Raw genomic sequence first — 26,389 nt, 5'->3', positions numbered from 1 at the left:
AGAACTGTGGGCACTTAATCAGGGGTTAATGGGGAGGGAGGGGGGAGAGGGGTCAGTGTTAATCAATTATTCATTGATGGATTCTCATCTCTGTCTTGCACAGAGGCTCAGATGAGTTCTTTGTTCCTCATAGCTGGGGAGGGAATGTCTGGGATGCCTTTAAGATATATGCCTTTAATAACTTCTTATGGCTGAGCTAGGTATACTCTCAATAAATGTTAAGGGCCTCAATCCCCTACCAAGCAGAAACTGCTTTTTCAAGAAGCAAAATGGGGACGGACAAATATAATTTTTGCCAGGAAACCCATATCCTGAAGCGAGCAGAACGGCTCCTCTGGGATAGATTTTTTCCCCAGCAATTTTTAGCTTCTGCCTCAACCCACCGGAAATATGGAGGGGTGGGGATTCTATTCTTCAAATCCCTGGTCTGAGATGTAAAAGATGTCCACGGAGACCCTGAGGGATGATATGTAGCTCTGAAAGTATTACTTAATAATAATTTATTGACACTTGTCATAGTATATAGTCCTAATTCGGATCAGACTCCATTACTTCTGAACTTATCCAACCTGATAGAGACTTGGGTGGGGATTTTAACCTGACAAAGTATCCCTATTTAGATAACTCGCTGTTACAGTTTTGGCTGCAGTGCAACCGCCTCACCACCAGGGGTCCCTCTAGTGCTGGCTTTCCGGACAGGCCCAGTCCATCTTATCTGTCCACTCTGTGCTCTGGGTGTGTCCTTATAACCCTGCCTGACAGTTGCCTCGGGGCTTCGGCATCGAGCTCACCTGGGCTCCCTGCTCTAGCCTTGCGCGGCCTTCGGGCCTTTCCTTGCCTTGCCCTGCGCGGCCTTCGGGCCTTTCCTTGCCTTGCCTTGCGCGGCCTTCGGGCCTCCTTCCTCGTTGTTCTCACCTGGCCTACGGGCCTTCTGACCTGCTTGCTCTGCTTACGGTGTGTGGCCTACGGGCCTTCTATGTGTATGTGGCCTACGGGCCTTCTGACCTGCCCTGCTCTGCTTATGGTGTGTGGCCTACGGGCCTTCTGTCTGTGTGTGTGGAGCCTACGGGCCTTCTGACCTGCCTTGCCCCGCTTATGGTGTGTGGCCTACGGGCCTTCTGTGTGTGTGTGGCCTACGGGCCTTCTGACCTGCCCTGCTCTGCTTATGGTGTGTGGCCTGCGGGCCTTCTGTCTGTGTGTGTGGAGCCTACGGGCTTTCTGACCTGCCTTGCCCCGCTTATGGTGTGTGGCCTACGGGCCTTCTGTGTGTGTGTGGCCTACGGGCCTTCTGACCTGCCTTGCCCCGCTTATGGTGTGTGGCCTACGGGCCTTCTGTGTGTGGGTGGCCTACGGGCCTTCTGACCTGCCTTGCCCTGCTTACTGTGCCCTGACCCAGCCTGAACTTAGACTCTGCTCATTGCCGCCTGCCCTGACCCAGCCTGAACTTAGACTCTGCTCATTGCCGCCTGCCCTGACCCAGCCTGAACTTAGACTCTGCTCATTGCCGCCTGCCCTGACCCAGCCTGAACTTAGACTCTGCTCCTTGCCGCCTGCTCTGACCCAGCCTGAACTAGACACTGCTTATTGCTGCCTGCCTTGACCCAGCCTGGAACCAGACACTGTTTCTAGCTTCCTGTCTCTCTCCACCTGGAGCCACCCTGCTGGGTGGTGTTCACGCCTCCTGACCGGAGCCCAAGCGTAACACTCGCATCCTGTGGCTAGGGGAGGGCAAGCTCACAGAAGGACCTTAAAAAAATCTGATTAGTGACAGGGGGTTGATTGACATTTGATGCTTACATAACCTGACCCTGCGCAATTATACCTTTTTCTCACACTCACATCAAACTTACTCTCGTACTGACATGTATTTAATTCATAAAGAAATTGCCGAATTGGTCACTAAATCTGATATTGGGGATACTACTTGGTCGGATCAAGTGCCGATATGGTTAGACATAAGGCTACCCCCTAGATCTTTAGGGAATCGGTACTGGTGCCTAAATGATAGCCTGTTAAATGACAAACCGGAGATGGTTTTCAGGGGTGATGAGTCAGACGAACTGAACAAAATCACTGTGAACCTGGAAGATGTAGTAGGCCAGACTGACAAACTAAAGAGTAGCAAATCACCTGGACCGGATGGTATGCATCCTAGGGTACTGAAGGAACTCAAAAATGAAATTTCTGATCTATTAGTTAAAATTCATAAACTATCATTAAAATCATCCATTGTACCTGAAGACTGGAGGGTGGCCAATGTAACCCCAATATTTAAAAAAGGCTCCAGGGGCAATCCGGGTAACTATAGACCAGTGAGCCTGACTTCAGTGCTGAGAAAAATAGTGGAAACTATTCTCAGGATCAAAATCGTAGAGCATATAGAAAGACATGGTTTAATGGAACACAGTCAACATGGATTTACCCAAGGGAAGACTTTCCTAACAAATCTGCTTCATTTTTTTGAAGGGGTTAATAAACATGTGGATAAAGGTGAACTGATAGATGTAGTATATTTGGAGTTTCAGAAGGCGTTTAATATAGTCCCTCATGAGAGGCTTCTAAGAAAACTAAAATGTTATGGGATAGAGAGGTGATGTCCTTTCGTGGATTACAAACTAGTTAAAAGACAGGAAACAGAGAGTAGGATTAAATGGTCAATTTTCTCAGTGGAAAAGGGTAAACAGTGGAGTGCCTCAGGGATCTGTACTTGGACCGGTGCTTTTCAACATATATATAAATGATCTGGAAAGGAATACGACGAGTGAGGTTATCAAATTTGCAGATGATACAAAATTATTCAGAGTAGTTAAATCACAAGCGGATTGTGATGCATTACAGGAGGACCTTGCAAGACTGGAAGACTGGGCATCCAAATGGCAGATGAAATTTAATGTGGACAAGTGCAAGGTGTTGCATATAGGGAAAAATAATCCTTGCTGTAGTTACACGATGTTAGGTTCCATATTAGGAGATACCACCCAGGAAAAAGATCTAGGCATCATAGTGGATAATACTTTAAAATCGTCGGCTCAGTGTGCTGCAGCAGTCAAAAAAGCAAACAGAATGTTAGGAATTATTAGGAAGGGAATGGTTAATAAAACAGAAAATGTCATAATGCCTCTATAATCGCTCCATGGTGAGACCGCACCTGGAATACTGTGTACAATTCTGGTCGCTGCTTCTCAAAAAAGATATAGTTGCGATGGAAAAGGTACAGAGAAGGGCAACCAAAATGATAAAGGGGATGGAACAGCTCCCCTATGAGGAAAGGCTGAAGAGGTTAGGGCTGTTCAGCTTGGAGAAGAGACGGCTGAGGGGGGAGATGATAGAGGACTTTAAGATCATGAGAGGTCTTGAACGATATATGTGAATCGGTTATTTACACTTTCGAATAATAGAAGGACTAGGGGGTACTCCATGAAATTAGCAAGTAGCACATTTAAGACTAATCGGAGAAAATTCTTTTTCACTCAATGTACAATAAAGCTCTGAAATTTGTTGTCAGAGGATGTGGTTAGTGCAGTTAGTGTAGCTGGGTTCAAAAAAGGTTTGGATAAGTTCTTGGAGAAGTCCATTAACGGCTATTAATTAAATTTACTTAGGGAATAGCCACTGCTATTAATTGCATCAGTAGCATGGGATCTTCTTAGTGTTTGGGTAATTGCCAGATTCTTGTAGCCTGGTTTGGCCTCTGTTGGAAACAGGATGCTGGGCTTGATGGACCCTTGGTCTGACCCAGCATGGCAATTTCTTATGTTCTTAAACCTTTTTTGGAATCCTTGACTGGCGATATTAAGGAGTATCTACATTTGAAGTCTATTGGGGAAGTATCCCCTAGAACAGTTTGGGACTGTCTGAAAGTGGTAGTCAGGGGGAAACTAATTGCCCGGGCAAGCTTCCTAAAAAAGAAAAGGAGTGCTAAACGCCTTAGCCTTATGCAGCATATTGCTAAATTGTCACTATGTAACAAAAGGTCTCTAGATCCTAAAACATTAGAGGCTTTGCAAACCACTAAGAGGGAGCTGCACTCTTTAGATTTGGAGAAAATAGCCTTTCATCTATATTTGCTTCGACAGAAATATTTTGAATTTAGTAATAAAGTAGGGCACATTTATTTATTTCTTAATTTTTCTATACCGATGTTGGTATGTACCTTCACACCGGTTTATAATATTTCTTTAAAATAAAATAAAACATAAAATACAATTGCTCACAATAAAACAAAATACAATAAAACTTAATCCAATCATAAAAACTTCTATCATATAAATATTTAAAAATAAAATAAAAATTACATAAATAAAATACTCAACTGTAAAAACAAAAGTCATTAACCTAAAAATAATTAAGAATAACAAAACAAATAACTTGGCTGAATGTACAAGCATTTCAAGTAGAAGACTTGAAATGCTTGTACATTCAGCCAAGTTTTCAGTGCTTTCTTAAATTCTTTCAAATCACTCTGGAGCCTTAATTCAGTAGGTAATGAATTCCATAATCCTGGACCAGCTAATGAAATAGCCCTTTCCCTGATAGAGGTGAGTCTGGCAGCGGCGACAGAAGGAATTGTAAGGAGCCCTTTATCAGCTGAACGCAGATTTCGCTGCGGGGTACGAATGTGTATGACTGCATTCATCCAGTCTACTTGCTTTGCATAGATTGCTTTATGTAATAAGCATAAAACCTTAAATTTGATTCTAAATCCGACTGGCAGCCAATGTAGTGCAGCAAGGACAGGGGTAATATGATCTCTTTTGTTCGTGCCAGAAATGAGCCTGGCAGCGAAATTCTGTAAAACTTGCAATGGTCTAATTGATGACTTTGGGAGCCCAAGCAGTAAAGAATTACAGTAATCTATGTTGGTGAATATCAAAGCTTGGAGCACAGTTCTAAATTCATCATGGTTCAACAGAGGTTTTAAGCGGCTAAGAATTAATGATTTGTGATATCCTTCCTGTATCTTTGTGGAGATGTGTTTTTTTAAAGTATGTTGGCTAGGAAGCTTAAGGAAAGGACACCCGACTCTCTTATTACTAAAATCAAGGATTCCACAAGTTCCATGTTGTATGAGGCCAGTGAGATTCGTACATGCTTCACCCGATTTTATGCAGAACTGATAAAGGGGATGGAACAGCTCCCCTGAGAGGAAAGGCTGAAGAGGTTATCTCCACAAAGTGGAGGTTATCTCCAGAAAGTGGAGCTGCCTTCTTTGTCGGCAGAGGCATGTGAGTTCCTGAATGCTGAACTCTATCAGGCTATTCACGATTTGAAGCGGGGGAAGGCACCAGGCCTCGATGGGTATACGGCTAAATTTTATAAAACTTTTCAGGACAAGGTGATCCCACCATTGCTCAAAAATTTTAATGCTTTGCAGTCAGAGGGGACCATATCTTCTTAGCGAAGGGGGGGATGGGGGGGCTTGACCCCACGTTGTATGGATCCTACTGTTCGATCTCATTGATTAACATCGATTTGAAGCTCTTAGCCAAAATTTTGGCTACCAGGCTGGGAAAGGTGGTGCCTCTGTTAATACACAAAGACCAATCCGGGTTTGACCCAGGCCGCTTGGCCTCTGATAATGTGCGTCGGGTGCTACAGCTTATTTGGAGGGCACAGCAAGAATCCCTATGGTACTCTTGGGGGTGGATGTTGAAAAGGCATTCGATAGAGTACATTGGCCTTACCTTTTCAGAGTCCTACAGAAATTCAATTTAGGCCCTTTTATATCAGTGGATAAAAAGCTTTATGAAAATCCCAGGGGGAGTCTGAAAATCAATGGGGAATATACACAGCTGTTTGCAATAAGAAGAGGCACCCGACAGGGATGCCCGCTTTCGCCCTTATTATTAGCTCTTCCCTTGGAACCCTTCGCGGCCTTAGTGAAATCCCACCCAGCCATTCAGGGGGTACAAGTAGGGTGCTCTGTATACAAATAATCCAGGTTTGCAGACGACTTGCTTTTCACGGTAACATCCCCAGCCTCCTCGCTAGAACTCTTATTGCAAGAATTAAGAGCCTATGGTACAGTTTTGGGATTTAAAGTCAATGACAACAAGTCAGAGCTTCTCAATATCTCAATGCCACCAGACAGCTTTTCTGTTCTTAAAGGGGTTCTCCCGTTTAAAATTGCACACCATTGGGTCAAATATTTAGGGGTTAAGATTGGCTCGGACTATAGAGAGTTATTTCATCTCAATTATGAACCACTCCTCGCTAGCATAGGGAAGAACTTAGATCGGTGGGACAGAGAAGACTTCTCCTGGTTCAGAAGATTCACTATACTTAAAATGAATATACTACCATGCTTTTGCTATTTTTTCCAGATGCTGCCTGTCCACATTCCAGTCTCCCATTTGGCTCTCTGGCAACGTAAGCTCCTTAGATTTATTTGGAGACATAGACCCTCGAGGATGGCTCGGACTACCTTGTATCGGGACAAAGCAAGGGGCGGACTACAGGTACCAAACTTAGACTGGTATTTTGGTGCCTCCCAGCTGAGTGCGCTCATTCAATGGCATTGCCATGAGCATCCAAAATCTTGGGTGAGAATCACGAGGGAAGGAGCAGGAGACCCACCCTTGCACATTAGGGCCTGGCAAAAGGGGAGACTGAAGGTTTCAGGCTTATCTCTCCCACTCACAACTGATTCTAGCTATTTGGGAGAAATGGCAATCTCGCTTGACTGGGGGGGGAACTTCTTTTTTCTTACGGTCATTTTTGTTTGACAAGTCCTTCCCTCCAGGCACACTGCCACACATAAGATTTTGGCGAGATAAAGGCCTCTACACTTGGGAATACCTCTGGAATGGCTGCACCATGATGCCCTTTAGTGATCTACATAGAACACATTCTCTCTCCCAATGATTTTCTCAAGTATAGTCAACTCTCTCACTATTACACTGTATCACGTATAGGTAGGGCTCTTGAGCAGGGTAAATCTCTTTTTGAAAATTATTGCACCACTGTGGGGAGATGGCCAAACCCATATCAAAGATCATGACCCTTATCAAAGGGGTGCCTTTGAACAAGATAAACTTTCAATTGGCTTGGGAACGAGACATAAGAGAGACAATGGGGGAGGGTGACTGGGAACATATATTTATTGCAACTGGTAGTTGCTCAATGTCCTCTGCAATTAAAGAGAATGCCTAAAAGGTTCTATACCGTTGGTACCTCACCCCAGATAGAGTATGTAAGTTCGGGGGGGGGGAGAGGGTTAATAATTTATGTTGGAGAGGCTGCGGCGAGGCTGGAACTTTTTTCCACTTGTAGTCTCATTCTGGGATGAGGTGATTAATTTTGTCTATGAGATACTATGTACTCGCATACCTAGAGATCCCAAACATAGTTGCTCAATCTACTTCCATCTCCAGGCACCAGCCCGACTGTTAAATGGATCCAGCACGTAGTTTCCTCAGCCAGGTGTGAAACTGCGCTCTGGTGGCATAAACAGGGGCCCCCCACACTGGGGGACCGTCCAGTCTATACTAGATAGAGTCTATTATATGAGTAAACTTACCGCAATCCAACAGGACAGGTTGGCCCCTCATAGGGACATCTGGTCTCCTTATTTGGCATGGAAGCACAGAACTGGGATTAAGCAGGCTGACTGCGCTTCATAAATATCCCATTGAACTTTCTTACTATTTTCACTTATTGCTTTCAGTATTGATGACCAGGTGGGAGGGGAGGTGCAATGGGGAGAAAAAAAACAACATTCAGACGAAACCAGTTCATTGCAAATTATGTTTATTTATTTGTTTATTGTTCGGCAATATTTCCGGATGCTTACATCTATTGTTGTTATTTGATGCTTATGGTATTGGTCTGCATCTTGCTGTTAAGTTCATTTGCCTATGTTCAATAAAAACTTCAATTACAAATTTCTTTGAAATTAAAGGAATACCCCACACGCTCTCACAACGACTTTTTCAATTATAGTACTGCTGCCTTGAATCTCATTAATTTCTCCATGACAAATAACGGGTTATGCTTCATCAGTATGTTTGCATTTGCCCCTGAGGAAGGGAGGAATGATACAAAACATTGTAATGTTGGGTTGATTAAGAAGGTAATTTTTTAACATCTGGGAAAGAAGGTTGTTTTGTAACATCTGGGACATTTCATCCTACACACGATTTTTCCTTTTGAAAATTTATGTTTGAGAGGGGAGCACCAAGTGGGAGTTCTGAGAGGAGAGGATCACCTTGCTGGTGGCTGAAAGGAATCAGTAAGTTTTGCTTTGGATTTTTTTTTTTTTTTAAAGTATTGGGGAGAAGTAAACTTTTGGGGTATATTATTTAGTGTGTTTGTGCTTTTAATAGTCAGTAAGGCACCTAATAAACAGAAGTTAGTGTGTTTATTTTTAAATAGTCAGTCAGTAAGGCAGCTAATAAGCAGAAGTTAGTGTGTTTGTATTTCCCAACCCTCCCACCAACCTCTAGCTCATCCTTTAATTTAGAGGCAGGTGCCACTTTCATACATTAAAAAAACAAACAAAAAAAAAATCAGCCTTTTAACTTCATTCACAAATTCCCCACACCTTATTTAGAGTTTGATCATTCCCTTGTAGGCCACTACCAGATATATAGTGAATACACTAATACATTTAAAGGACACTAATTAGACATATTCCTACTCCCATAGCAACCTAAAACCTAACTAGGAACTGAACACATTTGAAAAGGCAGCTGTCCAGCAGCAAGAGGAGGCCTCCCATCGAGTGTCATATGTATGATTTTTTACCCACCGGTGAGAAGTTGTACGTGTGCATCCGATGCAAAGTGCTCCTGTCTCTCAGAGAACGAGTATGATCTCTGGAGGCTAGCGTGGCAGACTGGAGGAGCTGAGGCAGACAGAGAGGTATAAAGATGAGACCTTTAGGGACATAGTAGCCAAGTCCCAACTTCAGACTGGCAGCCCTTGTGCTGCCTTGGAGGAAGATGGTCTCATGATCGGAGAGCATCAACCTGATGCAGCAGAAAAGGATCCTGTAGCAAGGACCTGCTCTCCAGGTGGTGCACTGACCTTTCACACAGAGGATGTGTCTCCCAGGGCTACTACCCAGGAGGGAAGAGTTAGGTTGGCTGCCATGGTTGGTGATTCAATTACTAGGAATGTAGACAGCTGTATGGCTAGTGGACATGAGGATCGCCTGGTAACATGCCTACCTGGTGCAAAGATGACTGACCTCACGCGTCACCTAGCTAGGATTTTAGACAGTGCTGGGGAGCAGCCGACTGTCGTGGTACATGTGGGCACCGACATTGGAAAATGTGGGAGGGAGGTTCTGTAAGCCAAATGAAGGCTCTTAGGTAGAAAGATGCGCATGGAACAGGTAGCATTCTCTGAAATGCTCCCTGTTCCATGCGCACGTCCCCAGAGGCAGGCAGAGCTACGGAGTCTCAATACATGAATGAGATGATGGTACAAGGAGGAGGGATTCAGTTTTGTAAAGAACTGGGAAACCTTTTGGGGAAGGAGGAGTCTTTTCCAAAGGGATTGGCTCCACCTTAACCAAGGTGGAACCAGACTGCTGGTACTAACCTTTAAAAAGGAGATAGAGCAGTTTTTAATCTAGAACAAAGGGGAAGGCCGACAGTCGCTCAGCGGTGCATGGTTCGGAGGGAGGTATCTTCAAATGATACTAATGATGCATTAGAATTAGGGCATCCCAACAGTGAGGTTCCAATAATATGAAAAAGTAGTCCAAATGCCTGTAACTAAAAACTCACCCGAGTTAAAAAATTCCAATTTATCCCTATCAATTAAAAAGCAGAATGAAAATACAAACAAAAATCTCACTTTGAAATATTTGTATGCTAATGCCAGAAGTCTAAGAAGTAAGATGGGAGAATTAGAATGTAAAGCAGTGAATGACGACATAGACTTAATTGGTATCTCAGAGACATGGTGGAAGGAAGATAACCAATGGGACAGTGCAATACCGAGGTACAAATTATATCGCAAAGACAGAGAGGAGCATCTGGGAGGCGGGGTGGAGCTTTATGTCTGGGAAGACAGAGTCCAACAGGATAAACATCCTGCATGAGACTAAATGCACAATCAAATCTTTATGGGTAGAAATCCCTTGTGTGTTGGGGAAGTGTACAGTGATAGGAGTATAATACCGTCCACCTGGCCAAGATGGTGAGATGGACAGTGAAATGCTAAGAGAAATTAGGGAAGCTAATCAATTGGAAGTGCTGTAATAAAGGGAGATTTCAATTACCCCAACATTGACTGGGTAAATGTATCATCAGGACATGCTAGCGAGATAAAAGTTCCTTGATGGAATAAATGACAGTTTTATTGAGCAACTGGTTCAGGAACCGATGAGAGAGGAAGCAATTTTAGATCTAATTCTCAGTGGAGCACAGGATTTGGTGAGAGAGGTAACGGTGGTGGGGCCACTTGGCAATAGTGATCATAATATGATCAAATTTGAATTAATGACTGGAAGGGGGACAGTAAGCAAATCCATGGCTCTAGTGCTAAACTTTCAAAAGGTCAACTTTGATAAAATGAGAAAAAGAGTTAGAAAAAAACTGAAAGGAGCAGCTACAAAGGTAAAAAGTTTAGCACGTTGCTTGTTCCTTCTATATTCATTGTAAAGCCTTTGGCTGAATTACTGTTTGCTGTAAACCGAGGTGATGTGCATTACGTGCCGCGGTATATAAAAAAACTATAAATAAATAAAAAGTGTGCAAGAGGCGTGGACATTGTTAAAAAGTACCATCCTAGAAGCACAGTCCAGATGTATTCCACACATTAAGAAAGGTAGAAGGAAGGCAAAACGATTACTGGCATGGTTAAAATGTGAGGTAAAAGAGGCTATTTTAGCCAAAAGATCTTCATTCAAAAATTGGAAGAAGGATCCAACAGAAGAAAATAGGATAAAGCACAAGCGTTGGCAAGTTAAATGTAAGACATTGATAAGACAGGCTAAGAGAGAATTTGAAAAGAAGTTGGCTGTAGAGGCAAAACTCAAAGTAAAAACTTTTAAAAATATATCCGAAGCAGAAAGCCTGCGGGGAAGTCAGTTAGACCATTAGATGATCAAGGAGTTTAAAGGGGCACTTAGAGAAGATAAGGCCATCGTGGAAAGATTAAACGATTTCTTTGCTTTGGTGTTTACTGCAGAGGATGTTGGGGAGATACCCGCTCCAAAGAAGGTTTTAATGGGTAATGATTCAGATGGACTGAACCAAATCATGGTGAACCTAGCAGATGTGGTAGGCCTGACTGACAAACTGAAGAGTAGTAAATCACCCGGACCGGACAGTATACACCCTATGGTTCTGAAGGAACCAAAAAATGAAATTTCAGATCTATTAGTTAAAATTTGTAACCTATCATTAAAATCATCCATTGTACCTGAAGACTGGAGGGTGGCTAATGTAACCCCAATATTTAAAAAGGGTTCCGGGGCAATCTGGGAAATTACAGACCAGTTAGCTTGACTTCAGTGCCAGGAAAAATAGTGGAAATTGTTCAAAATCACAGAACATATAGAAAGACATGGTTTAATGGAACAAAGTCAGCATGGCTTTACCCAAGGCAAGTCTAGCCTCACAAATCTGCTTCACTTTTTTGAAGGGGTTAATAAACATGTAGATAAATACCTTGAATACTGTGTACATTTCTGGTCACATCTCAAAAAAGACCATAGTTGTGATGGAAAAGGTACAGAGAAGGGCGACCAAAATGATAAAGGGGATAGAAATCAGAGTTGCTTACCTGTAACAGGTGTTCTCCCAGGCCAGCAGGATGTAGTCCTCACATGTGGGTGACATCATCAGACAGCGCCCTATCACGGAAAACTTCTGTCAACGTTTCTAGAACTTTTGACTGTCACACTGAGCATGCCCAACATGCCATAATCCCTGTAGTCATAGGGGCCTCCCTTCAGTCTTGTTTGTAGCAAAAGGTGCGAGCGAAAAAATAAAATAATAAAACGATTTCGGACCCAACTCGCGGGGTGGAGGGTGGGTTTCGTGAGGACTACATCCTGCTGTCCTGGGAGAACACCTGTTACAGGTAAGCAACTCTGCTTTCTCCCAGTTCAAGCAGGATGGTAGTCCTCGCATGTGGGTGATTAGCAAGCTACAGGCTGATTCATATTTAAAGCGAACCAACAGCATACAACTTGTGCAACAGGTACAACAACTGGTGTACTGTTGGGAAAAATGAGGCAGCCTGAAAATCACAGCAGGTGGATGTGGAAGGAGTTGGGATTATATGGAAATAAGTTCTTCAAGACAGATTGGCCAAAGGCAGAGTCTTGATGTTCTTCCTTGTCCAGGCAGTAACGGGCTGCAAATGTGTTAAGAGATCTCCATGTTGCAGCTTTACAGATCTCAGCAATCAGTACTGAACGATAGTGTGCTACTGGGGTTGCCATGGCTCTTACTGAGTGCGCCTTCACTCATCCCTGGAGAGGAAGGCCTGCTTTCTCATAGCAGAATTCGATATAGTCTGCTAGCCAGTTGGAGAGAGTTTGTTTGTTCACTGCAATTCCCGATTTGTTTTTATCAAAACAAAGAGTTGGGTGGATTTCCTATGGACTGCAGTGTGGTCTAGGTAAAACGCAAGTGCATGTTTACAGTCCAAGGTGTGTAAAACTCTCTCGCCCTGGTGAGGGTGAGGCCTTGGGAAAAAGGTGGACAAGACTATAGACTGATTCAGGTGAAAGTCAGTAACCACCTTGGGAAGGAATTTAGGGTGAGTACGCAGTACCACTCGATCATGGAGGAACCTTGTATAAGGTGAGTATGTGACAAGCGCTTGTAACTCACTAACCCTTCGAGCAGATGTAATGGCTACTAGGAAGAAAACTTTCCATGTAAGAAATTTAACATCACAGGAGTGCAATGGCTCAAACAGGGAGCGCATGAGCCTTGTAAGTACTAGCTTTAGGTCCCATTTGGTAACTGGTGGCCGTAGAGGGGGCTTAAGTTGTATCAGGCCTCTCATAAACCGGCTCACAAGGGGCTGCGCCATTATTGAGGCATCCCCTACTCCCTTGTGATACACTGAGATGGCACTGAGGTGTATCCGTACCGAGGAAGTCTGGAGACCAGAGTCTGAAAGGTGCCAGAGATAGTCTAAAAGGTATGGAGTGGGGCAGGAAAAAGGGTTGATATCTTTTTGCATGCACCATGTGGTAAATCTATTCCACTTAGAATGATAGGATTTTCGTGTGGAAGGCTTTCGTGAAGCTACAAGCACTTGAATGACATCAGCTGAAAGGTTGAGCGGTTGTAGGATCAAGCTTTCAACATCCAGGCTGTGAGGGATAGGGTCTGAAGGTTCAGATGGCATAACATGCCTTGGTTCTGAGTTATGAGAGTGGGCGCTGGGCCCAGGCGAATTGGTTCTCGGATGGAGAGGTCGAGAAGCATGGGAAACCATACTTGTTGAGGCCAATAGGGGCTATAAGTATCACTGACCCTTTGTCCTGTTGTAGTTTCACGAGAATTTTGGGTATCAGCGGTATCGGAGGATACGCGTATAGGAGGCCTGTGTTCTAGGGGCGAGCGAAGGCGTCCATGGCTAACGTGTTTTGTTGCCTGTGCAGGGAGCAGAATCTGTCCACTTTGTGATTCAGTTCGGATGCAAAGAGGTCAATTGTTGGTTGACCCCAGCACTGGAAGATTTTGCTGGTTACCACAGGATCCAGAGACCACTCGTGGGGATGGAAATGTCGACTGAGGCGATCTGCTACTACGTTCTGTATGCCTGCCAGATAAGTGGCCCAGAGATGCATGGAGTGAGCAAGGGCCCAGGCCCAGATCTGCACAGCTTCTTGGCAGAGCAGATAAGAACCTGTTCCTCCCTGTTTGTTCAAGGACCACACTGCAACTGTGTTGTCTGTCTGTATGAGAACAGTATTGTGTGAAAGGCATTCCTGGAACGCATATAGAGCATAACGTATGGCTCGAAGCTCTAGGAAGTTGATCTAAAACTTTGCTTCGAGTTGTGTCCAAGTCCCATGAGTTTGAAGGTTGTTCACATGAGCTCCCCAACCCAAGTTGGATGCATCCGTGGTTAAGGTCACTTGAGGAACTGGTTGCTGGAAGTGTATATCTGTTAGCAAGCTGGCTTGTTTGTCCACCAGAGAAGCGAGAGACGCAGCTGGTCGGTTACATGGATCATGGATGAAAGAGGTTGAGTGGCTTGTAACCACTAAGATTTCAAAGTCCACTGAGTGATTCTCATGGCTAGTCTGGCCATAGGAGTGACGTGGACCGTGGAAGCCATGTGGCTCAGCAATGTGAGGAATTGATGGGCTGAGGCTGTTTTCTTTGTGCGCAGAGAAGTAGCTAGTTTGGAGAGTGTGTCTGCGCGGTCTTTGGTCAGGAAGGCCTTTGCAACTGTGGTGTCCAAATCTGCTCCAATAAAGGTAAGGAGGTAAGATGGATTCAGGTGGGATTTCTGGTAATTGATGAAACATAGAAATATAGAAATGACGGCAGAAGACGACCAAACGGCCCATCCAGTCTGCCCAGCAAGCCTTCGCACTCTTTTTTTTTTTTTTCTCCTCTCTCATTCTTATCTGTTACTCTTGGCCCTTAACCTTTTGGTTCTGTATCCCTTCCACCCCCGCCATAATGCAGAGAGCAATATTGGAACTGCATCTAAGTGGATATCTAGCTTAATTAGTTAGGGATAATAACCGCCGCAATAAGCAAGCTACACCCATGCTTGTTTACCCAGTCTATGTAATTCAGTCCTTGTTGGTTGTTGTCTGTATGTAGATCCACTTTTCTTCATTCCCCCTGCAATTGAAGCGGAGAGCTATGCTGGATATGCATGAAGTATCAGTCTTCCTCCCTTGCCATTGAAGCAGGGAGCTAACTTGCATTGAAAGTGAAGTATCAGACTTTCTCCCTTGCCGCTGAAGCAGAGAGCTATGCTGGATAGGCATTGAAAGTGAAGTATCAGGCTTATTTGGTTAGGAGTAGTAACTGCCGTAACCAGCAAACTTCTTCCTGCATTTTTTGTGAATGGAAATCCTTTTTTTTTTTCCACATTACCTCTTGCCGTTGAAGCTTAGAGCAATGTTGGAGTTGCATTAACTGTGTGTATGTTTATTGAATAAGGGTATTATCTCCAGGTAGCAGCCGTCATTGGTATTATCTCCAGGTTGTAGGCATCATTCCCGCGAGCCACCCACTCTTCATACACATCCTCTTGACTTTATAGATCCACAGGGGTAGATTTTATAAATGTACGCACGGGCGTACTTTTGTTCATGCACCAGGCGCGAACAAAAGTACGCTGGATTTTATAAGATACGCGCGTAGCTGGGCGTATCTTATAAAATCCGGGGTCGGCGCGCACAAGGGGGTGCACATTTGTGCAACCTGTACGCGCCGAGCCCAGCGCGCGCTGCTTGTTCCCTCTGAGGCCGCTCCGAAATCGGAGCGGCCTCAGAGGGAACTTTCCTTCCGCCTCCCCTCACCTTCACCTCCCTTCCCCTACCTAACCCACTCCCCCGGCCCTATCTAAACCCCCCCTACCTTTGTTGGCAGATTTACGCCTGCAGAAAGCAGGCGTAAATCTGTGCGCACCATCACCCGACCCGGGAGCTGGTCCGGAGGCCTCGACCACGCCCCCGGGCTGGCGCCACGCCCCCAGGCCAGCCCCCGAAACGCCACGTCACTCGCGGCATGCCCCCTGACACGCCCCTCCATGCAAGCCCCGGGACTTGCACCCCGCCGAGCCTATGCAAAATAGGCTCGGCACGCGCAGGGGGGGTTTGGGGTAGGTTTTCGGAGGGTACGCACGTACCCCTTTGAAAATCTACCCCACAGTGTTTATCCCACGCCCCTTTGAAGTCCTTCACAGTTCTGGTCTTCACCACTTCCTTTGGAAGGGCATTCCAGGCATCCACCATCCTCTCCGTGAAGAAATACTTCCTGATATTGATTCTGAATCTTCCTCCTTGGAGCTTTAAATTGTGACCCCTGGCTCTGCTGATTTTTTTCCGACGGAAAAGGTTTGTCGTTATCTTTGGGTTATTAAAACCTTTCAAGTATCTGAAAGTCTGTGTCATATCACCTCTGCTCCTCCTTTCCTCCAGGGTGTACATATTTAGATTCTTCAATCTCTTCTCATAAGACATTTGATGAAGACCCTCCACCTTTTTGATTGCCCTTCTCTGTACCGCCTCCATCCTGTCTCTGTCCATTTGTAGATACGGTCTCCAGAACTGAGCACAGTACTCCAAGTGAGGCCTCACCAAGGACCTGTAGAAGGAGATAATCACTTCCCTTTTCTTACTCGATATTCCTCTCTCTATGCAGCCCAGCATTCTTCTGGCTTTATCTATCGCCTTGTCACAGTGTCTAATGATCTGAAGTTGGCGAAACAATCACCCCTAGGTCTCTCTCCTACTCCATGCACATGAGCCCTTCACCCCCCACTGAATACATTTCTTTCGATTTCCACACCCCATATACATGACTTTGCACTTCTTGGCACTGAATCTCAGCTGCCATATCTTCGACCACTCTTCCAGCTTCCTTAAATCCCGTCTCATTCTCTCCACTCCTTCTAGCATGTCCACTCTGTTGCAGATCTTAATGTCATCCGCAAATAGACAAACCTTGCCTTCTATCTTGTCTGCTATGTCGCTCACATAGAAATTGAACAGGACCAGTCCCAACACCGATCCTTGCGGCACTCTGCTTAACACCGCTCTCTCTTCAGAGTAAGTTCCATTTATCATCACACATTGTCGTCTGACGTCAACCAGTTTGCAATCCAGGCCACCATCTTGGCACTCACTTCTAAGCTTCTCATTTTATTCACCAGCCTCCCATGCGAGACCGTATCAAAAGTCTTGCTGAAATCCAAGCAGATGACATTGAGCGCTCTTCCTTGATCCAGTTCCCTAGTCACCCAGTCGAAAAAGTCTATCAGATTTGTCCGACAGGATCTTCCCCTGGTGAATCCATGCTGCCTTTGGTCCAGCAATTCTTCAGACTGTAGATAGTTCACTATTCTTTCTTTCAGCAGCGACTCCATCACTTTACCCACCACTGAAGTGAGGCTAACCGGCCTGTAGTTTCCAGCCTCCTCTCTGCTCCCACTCTTGTGAAGCGGGACCACCATCGCTCTTCTCCAATCACTCGGCACCACTCCCGTTTCTAGTGATCTATTGAACAGGTCACGCAGCAGACCCGCCAGCACATCTCTGAGCTCCCTCAGTATCCTGGGATGAACCTCATCAGGCCCCATGGCTTTGTCCACTTTCAGTTTTTCCAACTCTTCCCATACATTCTCTTCTGTAAATGGAGTTACATGTACTCCACTCCCCTCCAGTTTCTTGTTAGTGACGATCCTTCTCTTGGGTCCTCTTTAGTGAACACCGAACTGAAGTATTTGTTTAGTATTTCTGCCATTTCTTCATCTCTCTCTACACATTAGAAACTAGAAACATTCATTCTTTTCACCTTTAAATTTCACTATACCACTTGGAACTTTTCTCCTTTCTCTGATGTATCTGAAAAATATTTTGTCACCTCTCCTTACCTCTTTGGCAATCCTTTCTTCTACTTGCCTTTTTGCCATCTTGATTACTTTCTTAGTCTCCCTCAGTTGTACCAGATATTCTTCTTTGTGCTCCTCTCTTTGGGATCCTTTATATTTCTTGAATGCTTTTCTTTTAGCTTTTCTTTTGTCAGCCACTTCCCTTTAAGAACCATATAGGTTTCATTTTTCTTTTGCTTTTCTTTACTTTTCTAACAGATTAGTTGCCTTGATAATTGCTCCTTTTAGTTTGGTCCACTGTGGATCCACATCTCTCTTATTCTCCTAATGAGAAACTCCAATGAGTGTAGCAGATTGATAATGAGCTTTAGAGCATTGATAGCTCCTTGCGTGGATTGAGCATTGATTAGCCAGTCGCCCAGGTAAGGAAATACGTGTATGCTGTTTTTGTGTAGATGGGCTGCAGCCACTGCTAGGCATTTGTAAATACACGGGGTGCCGAGGCAAGTCCGAAAGGCAGAACCCGGTACTGAAAATGTTGATGCCCCACTATAAAACGCAGGTCCTTGCGATGATGTGGGGATGTGGGGATATGTGCATAGGCGGCTTGAAGATCCAGAGAACAGAGCCAGTCTCTTTGCTGTAGAAGGGGAAGCATGGTGCCTAGGGACACCATCCTGAATTTTTCTTTTTCTAGAAATATGTTCAAATTGCGGAGGTCTAGGATGGGACAGAGGCCGCCTGATTTCTTTGGAATTAGAAAATAGCGGGAGTAGAACCCTCTGCCCTGCTGTGCCAGGGGAATGGCTTCCACAGCCCTGGCACACAGTAGGGTGGACAGCTCTGACTCTAGAAGACTTGGGTGATCTCTTTGGATCCACCGTGGATTGGGTGGTGAATCTGAGGTTACCATGAGGAAATCTAGATGGTATCCCTGGGTTATGATGGATATTACCCATTTGTCTGTTGTAAAGTTGTTCCAGTTGGGTATGAAGTGGTGTAACCGACCTCCTACAGGCAAGTCTGGTCGTGGATTTATAGAGTGGCTGCTGTTCTCTGGACAGGTTTCAAAATCCAGAGGCCGGGCCCATTTGTGGGGCTGGTTGAGATCTGGACGTCTTGGTCTGACGTGGATGTCCTCTTTGAGGTGGTCTGGCTGGTCTCACGCGAGATATAGGTGGGTAGTACTTGCGTGAGCGATAAAAAGGTCTTCTTGGATCCCTTCTTGTGGTTTTTCGAGTAGAGGAGGGAGCTTCAGCAGTGATAGGGGAAAGCTGACGCAGGGTCTCATGATGATCTTTCAATTGAGCCACTGCGTCCTGTATCTTGTCGCCAAAGAGATTATCTCCAGTACACGGGAGATCAGCAAACTTATCCTGGACTTCCGGCCTTAAATCAGAGGCCTTAAGCCAGGCCCATCTTCTGGTGCTGATTCCTGTTGCTGATACATGAGAAGCTGCCTCAAAGGAATCATAATCAGCTCTGACCTCGTATTTCCCTGCCTCAAGGTCTTTCTGGAGAATGGCAGTGAAGTTCTCCTGTTGTTGTTGGGGGAGGGAGTCTGCTATCTCCTGGTCTTGTTTCCACAGATTCCTCTGGTATTGTGTCATATATAACTGATAGGCAGCTATGCGTGACACCAGCATAGAGCCCTGGAAGACTTTCCAACCTAGACCATCCAAAAACCTTTGGTTCTTTCCAGGGGGGAGCTGAAGAATGAGGGTGCAATCTCTTGGCCTTCTTCTGCGCAGATTCCACTACCACTGATTGGTGAGGTAGTTGTGGCTTCTGAAAACCTGGAGTATGTTGGACCAGATATGTTGCATCTGTCTTTCTATTAACTGGTGGGACAGAAAAAGGGTACTCCCATAGGCGATGTTGCAGGTCCAAGATGGACTTCATGGACTGAAATGGCCATAATTTCCTTGGGGGCATCTACGAATTGAAGGACTTCCAATGTCTTGTGATGAGTGTACTCTTCGGTGACCAGGTCAAAAGGGATGGTTTCAGATATTTCTTTTATGAAGTTAGCAAAGGAGAGGTCTTCTGGAGGGGGACAGTTTCCTTTCTTCTGGAGGAGAAGGCTCTGAGAGTATGTCCTCTGCAGAAGTGTCTGTGTCAACATCCTCCCAGGGAACATAAGGGGTCTCTGGTTGAGATCCCAAGGGAGAGAGAATGACTGATACTCCAGGACGTGCAGGCCTCAATCGAGGATGCAACAGCTTCGATGGAGACTTAGGCGGCATTGATAGCATCGAAGGGAACTGTTGGTGCTTCGATCCACAGATCCCCGACGGACCTGAAACCGGTTCCGGCATCGATGGAAGTGGAGTTGAAACAGGACTAGAGCCGATGTACTCATCCTCCGAGGACCCCGGAATGGGTATCAGGGGCTTCAGAGGTTTCGAAGGTCGACTCTGTTCCAATGGTACAGGCTGAGTTGGAAGGGCACCGATGAGGGTGTCAAGGCGGTCGAGCAACGGTGTAAACACTGATGGCTCCGGTGTCGGTGCCGGTATGGCGACCGGCATCTATAGTGGATGCAGGCTCCGGAAGGCATCGAGGACCACCTGATGGACAAGGATGTCCAACTCCTCCATGGAAGCTGGTATAGGTAGCGAAGCTACAGGAGGCAGGCAGGCTAGGCGCTACTGGCACCTCCACAGGAATCTGTGAGGGCTCAGTAATTGGCACCGATATAGATGGGGAACGCCTCGGGGTCTCGGCTGCAGAGGAGGAAGGGGGCTTCTCTCCCCGGGCCCTCTTCCCAACTGGCTCGATAGCTATCGAGGCCGATGCGGTGTCAGTGCTGGCACCGGGTGTGGAATTGCGTCGGTGCCGGTGACTGTTTCCCTCTGTGCTCGGTCCAGTCCTTCTCCGGCACTGAGGAAGACGCTACTGATGCCCTCGATGACGGACGGTCACCTCTCCCTTGCTGCTCCTGGCGAGGTTTGTCAATGGATTTTGAAGATGTTCCTGTCGGTGATGACTGGGTGGAAGTCGATGGAGTTAGTTTTATTTTGAAAAGAGAATCTATTTTGTCCAAACAGGCACGCCTGCCCTTTGGGGTCATTTGAGCGCGGCTAGGGCATCGACGTACATCATGTGATGGGCCAAGGCAGAGCACACAAACATTGTACGGATCAGTAATGGACATCGTGCGCGGACACTCCGGGCATTTTCTAAAGCCCATCGCCATGGTGAAAAAAAGAGGCTGTGAAAACAGTCGGTGGCCTGCGGGAACCAACAGTAAGGTAGCAGGAACCAACCGGAGATGGTGGAAAATTACTCACTGAGCGTCGAGAAATGGTGTCACAATGGGAGACCCCTATGAGGGAACTTTTTTATGAAGATAACTTCAATTTTTTCCGTGAGGAAAAGTGGTGAGAAAATTCTCACAGAGCTCCTAACCGTGAGGCAAACTGCATCTCCCATGAGAAAAGACTAAAGAGGTTAGGACTGGTCAGCTTGGAGAAGAGACGGCTGAGGGGGATGTGATAGAGGTGTTTAAAATCATGAGAGGTCTAGAACGGATAAATGTGAATTGGTTATTTACTCTTTTGGATAACAGGACTAGGGTGTACTCCATGAAGTTAGCATGTAGCACATCTAAAACTAATTGGAGAAAGTTCTTTTTCAATCAACACAATTAAACTCTGGAATTTGTTGCCAGGGGATGAGGTTAGTGCAGTTAGCGTAACTGGGTTTAAAAAAGGTTTGGATAAGTTCTTGGAGGAGAAGTCCATTACTTGCTATTAATCAAGATGACTTAGAAAAAAGCCATTGCTATTACTTGCATCAGTAGTATGATATACCAGAAGCGATTGGGGACCTGTGCAAGGAGGTGGAAGAACTGGGAGATCGAGTTCAGGAACTGGAGCAGGTCACTGATGACCAGGCCTCTGCGATAACGCAGCAATCAAAAGAAGTACAAATTCTAAAGCAAACAACTGAAGATCCAAATTAGAGGATTTAGAGAATAGAAATAAAAGAAATAACCTCAGAATTAGAGGAGTACCTGAGGAAGAGAGCAATACTGACTATGCCTTTTTGGTCCAGGATATCTGCAAGACTATCTTGAACTCTGATACATCTGAACCCTTTAACGAGGAGATCACGGTGGATAGAGCCAACCGATCACTAGGGAGGCCCAGTAATAACCAACCTAGAGATATAACTGCATGCCTGTACAACTACTCTGTGAAGGAGGAGATAATGCAAAAAGCTAGAACACTGGGAAATATTTCTTGGAAAGGCATAAATATACAAGTGTATAATGATCTCTCAGCTATAACCTTACAGAGGCGGAAAGCCATGAAATATATTACAGATTCGCTGCGGGCCAAAAGCATCAGATGCAAGTGGCTCTATCCATTTGGACTCTCTTTCACCATAAGTGGCCATTCTATTCTTGTACTGAGAGTTCTACTGAAGCGATGGTAAAGTTCCTCAGGCAAAAAGGCATTGAAGTCAAACTAAATAAGGATTCGGTGCAATCAACTAAGTATAAAGAAGCAACACGATGGCAGCGGACCAGAAGAGACGGTAAAAGGCTGAGAAGAAACTCGGGAAGCGGCTCCTTGGAAGTGGGAGTCAACACCTGAGATAGCAGGAGACTCTTTATTTTTTGTCTTCTGACCGAAGAATCCTGGACATGAGGCTGATTGGCCTGCTGGGACATTTATAGATCCTTAGGAACCAAAGAGGGTTGTTGCTCTCAAAGACATTCGTGTGCACTGGCTAGATATTTATTGGGATTCAGGAGACTCTCCTTCTATGATTTAACTAGGGCTTGGTGGGGGGGGGGGACGGGACGAAGAGTCATATATTGATCTACCACTTTATTTGATTAGTTTATATAAGACCGAGCAGGGAGACATCATTCCTCCTAGACAAGGTGAGGCTGGAAACCTCATTAATGTTTGTGATTTGAGAACAGGAAGGGGGGGGGGGGGGGGAAAGGGAAATGGTAAGTGGGAAATGGAATCTTATTAATGTACTATTTGGCATTCACTTGGCTGTAGGCTGGCTAAAAGGGTATATGATGTGTTTTATAATTTATATTACCAATGGCTAAGATAACTCTAGTATCTCTCAATGTTAAGGGTCTCAATCTACCTCGTAAGCAGCAATTGCTGTTTGAAGAAGTTAAAGCGCTTTGAGCTTCCATATTCTTTGTACAAGAGACACACCTACTTAGGAAAGATGAACATCTAAATCGGGATAAGAATTATCCACAGATTTTTTGAGCTTTGAATTCTAAGGAAAAGAAAAAAAGAGGGGTGGGTATTATGTTCTCCAAAGACCTTAGAGATGAAGTTATAGCCTAAAGGAGGATAAGAGAGGGCGCTATTTAGCACTGGTGGTTCAATTGGTTACGGTACTAGTGATGCTACTCAATATTTATGCTTCCAATGTTAACCAGGGAGAATTCTTTGTACAACTTGAACAATCGCTAAGCGATTTTATACAGGGGCAGGTACTGAAGGATGGGGATTTTAATTTGACCCTGAACCCCAATGTAGATCATAGTAATCCGACAAGAGATGGTTTAAAAATACATAGATTATGCTTAAAGGTTCTCAAGGACACCTGGGATCTGCAACATATCTAGCGCTTTAAGAACCCAACAAAGAAAGATTTCACTTTTTATTCCAGGGTACATGGGTCTTATTTCCGCATTGATATGTGGGTTAGGTAACAGGCTATGGATCCAGAGTTGTAAGAGTGCAAATATAGGTTCAATTACATGGACAGACTATGCTCCCACAGGGGGGTCTTTTTGCCTCCAATTGGAGAAACAGGGGATAAAATACTGGAGATTGAATAACACTCTGTTCCCTGATAAGCAAGTAAGTGAGGCTATCTGCGAGGATATTAAGGAATATTTTTGTATAAACGATAATGGTGAAGTGTTGCCCAGTATAGTATGGGATGCTTTAAGGCAGTCATACGCGGGAAGCTGATATCTAGAGCAGTAGCTCACAAAAAACAATCACAACAGGCACATCTGGAGTTGATGTGAGATATCTGCCAATTGGAACAGAAACAAAGCATATGGGGGATGTAAAACCCTCCAGGAGTTAGACAGAAAAAGAAATCAGCTCCAAGCTCTCCTTTATGGAGATATTCATTGTCAACTGGATAGATTGAAGCAGATTTACTTTACTAAGAGGAACAGGCCAGGTAAATTGCTGGCACTCCAATTGAAGCGACAGATTTCCCAGAGCCATTTCCAAATATTAAAGATGTTAAAGTGACATATGTGATGGATAATGCTAGTAACAAGGGACAGATTTGTCCAGTTTTATAAGGAACTTTACACCAACGATCATCCTATATTAGATACTGATATTGATAATTAGTTGACAGGGATTTCATTGCCGGCTTTTAACTGAAGAACAATCACTGGCATTAGATGGGTTGGGGTCTCATGGGAGATATTTAATGCCATATCCTCTCTTAAACCTAATAAAGCCCCTGGGCTGGACGGATTCTCCGAACTTTTTTATAAGAGATATAATAATCTGCTTATACCATATTTGCAGAGGGTATATAATTGGCTGGGGTTAATTTGCAGATCTCCTAGTCCACATCAGAGGAAATGGGAGAGAGATTGGGGGCAAACTTGGGCTGAGCAACAATGGATCCGCTGCTATATGAACATAGCTAACAGTTCTATTTTAGCTAACATTATTGAAACCAATTATAAACTGGTGTATCGCTAGTACCTATCGCCAGCTAAACTAAGTAGGATTTATCCATCTCGTGACAGTAACTACTGGAGACAATGTAACCTGGAGGGCACGTTTTTTCATGTGTGGTGGTCATGTCCTAGGATTGCACTCTTTTGGAGGTGGATTAAAGGAATGCTCTCCCAGGTGTCAAATTTGAAAATCCCCTTTATTCCTGAAATGTATCTTCTTTCTGCTTATCCGCAATTGTGGCCACCTGCTGTGAGGGTATGTGGCCAGGCAGGAAATTGCAGCTCACTGGCAGAAAGAAGCACCACCTACTGAAACTGCATTCCTGAAAAAGATCTGATCAGTGCATTATTGGTTTTATTTAACAGCTAAACAGAAAGACACTTACTTTCCACACTTAAATTTGGGAACCTTTTTTACCTTGGTATCAAAAATTATAAGGATCCTAAAGCAATGAAAAGATGTAAATTTAGGATTATACTATGAAAGCTCTATGTAATCTTTAGCACTAAAGATTGCTTTGTGCAGCTTTGTATACTATAATTAAGGTTATGATGAATCAGCTGACTGAAGGAAACATGAGACTAAGATTAATAATACACAGCCATAGTGTGACTAGAAAGAGATGGGTGGGACGGGGAGTATGGGAATAAAAATTTCTCTGGTTGGCATGGTTGTTAATCATAGATTACTGATATTCATTGAACAGTGATACTTTGCTATATTGTGTTATCTGTATGCCTGTATTGCCAATGAGAATAAATATTTAAATTTAAAGAAAAAGAAAAAAGTTTGGAAAGCCTTGCCTTAGGTTGTCTTCATATGCCATTAAATCTCAGGAAAGAGGAATAGGGGACTGAATTTGACAAAAGAGATGGTAACAGTTGTAACAGCATAGGCAGATGACCTCAGGTCTAGTTGAACCTGTTTTAAATCTAGTGTAACTGCGCTGTTTCCTCACTGACCTGATGAAGGGAGCATATAAACACAGCATTTTCTAAGTTACCTATTTACTCCTTTTACAAACCACCTCTAATATTCTTTATAGGCAGTTGGGTCTTTAAGTTCTATAGCACATTACTAGGCTATAGAAAATATTTCAGCTCTCAGAAATCAAGCAATGAGATAGACCTTTGTGAGCAGGTCTTCATCAGCACAATGTTTGCTGGAGTATGATAATGGTCTATCCCCTTAATACAAGATCACAACAGGAAATAATGAAGCAAGCAATGTTACTTCCTTGTGTACTGCATAGGTAACAAGTATTAACCAACTAACCTGGTTGATTTTCTGGTACTCTACAATCCGAAGTACGCTGAAATTCTCCACTTAAGTGCCAGCTAAACTCTTGGCTGAAGGGACAAAAATCAGCAATTTCTACTGCTCCACCATAAAAGGGCAACTCTTCTTTTAATACTCCATCAAGTTGATCAAAATACTAGAATACAACATATACAGTAAATACAATGAACAGCAAAACTACAAATATTCACTTCACAGAAACATAGAAATTATGGCAGAAGAAGACCAAACAGCCCATCCAGTCTGCCCAGCAAGCTTTCACACTTATTTTTTTTCTCATACTTATCTGTTACTCTTGGCCCTTATCAGTAACTTTTTGGTTCTAGTTACCTTCCACCCCCACCATTGATGTAGAGAGCAGTGCTGGAGCTGTATCTAAGTGAAGTATCTAGCTTAATTAGTTAGGGGTAGTAACTGCTGCAATAAGCAATTTACTCCCATGCTTATTTGTTTACTCAGCCTGTGCCATTCAGTCCTTGTTGGTTGTTGTCTGAATATAAATCCTCTTTTCTTTATTCCCCCCCGCAGTTGAATCAGTGAGCTGCGCTGGATATGTATTCCAAGTGAAGTATCAAGCTTAATTGATTTGGGGTAGTAACCACAGTAAAAAGCAAGCTACATCCATGCTTATTTGTTTACCCAGACTATGTAATTCAGTCCTTGCTAGTTGTTGCCTGAATATAAATCCTCTTTTCCACCTTCCCTCCTGCCGTTGAAGCAGAGAGCTAGGCTGGATATGCATTGAAAATGAAGTATCAGTCTTATTTGGTTTGGGGTAGTAACCGCCGCAACAAGCAAGCTACTTCCCTGCTTTTTTGTGAATGCAAATCCTTTTTTCCACATTTCCTCTTGCCGTTGAAGCATAGAGCAATGTTGGAGTCACA

General features: G+C 44.4%; 1 protein-coding gene across 1 annotated transcript in view; it reads right to left on the bottom strand.

Annotated features, from left to right (window-relative positions):
* The window catches only part of LMLN (leishmanolysin like peptidase), a 174,568-nt gene that overhangs the window by 28,634 nt on the left and 119,545 nt on the right, over window positions 1-26,389 (bottom strand). The window contains exon 14 of the mRNA XM_029605290.1: window positions 25,482-25,641. Within this exon, the coding sequence (XP_029461150.1) occupies window positions 25,482-25,641 (160 nt within the window). The remainder of the gene's footprint in view (window positions 1-25,481; window positions 25,642-26,389) is intronic.

The sequence above is a fragment of the Rhinatrema bivittatum genome, chromosome 6, assembly GCF_901001135.1.
Source record: "Rhinatrema bivittatum chromosome 6, aRhiBiv1.1, whole genome shotgun sequence".
Lineage (NCBI taxonomy): Eukaryota > Metazoa > Chordata > Amphibia > Gymnophiona > Rhinatrematidae > Rhinatrema > Rhinatrema bivittatum.
This window is presented reverse-complemented; position numbering and strand designations above follow the sequence as displayed.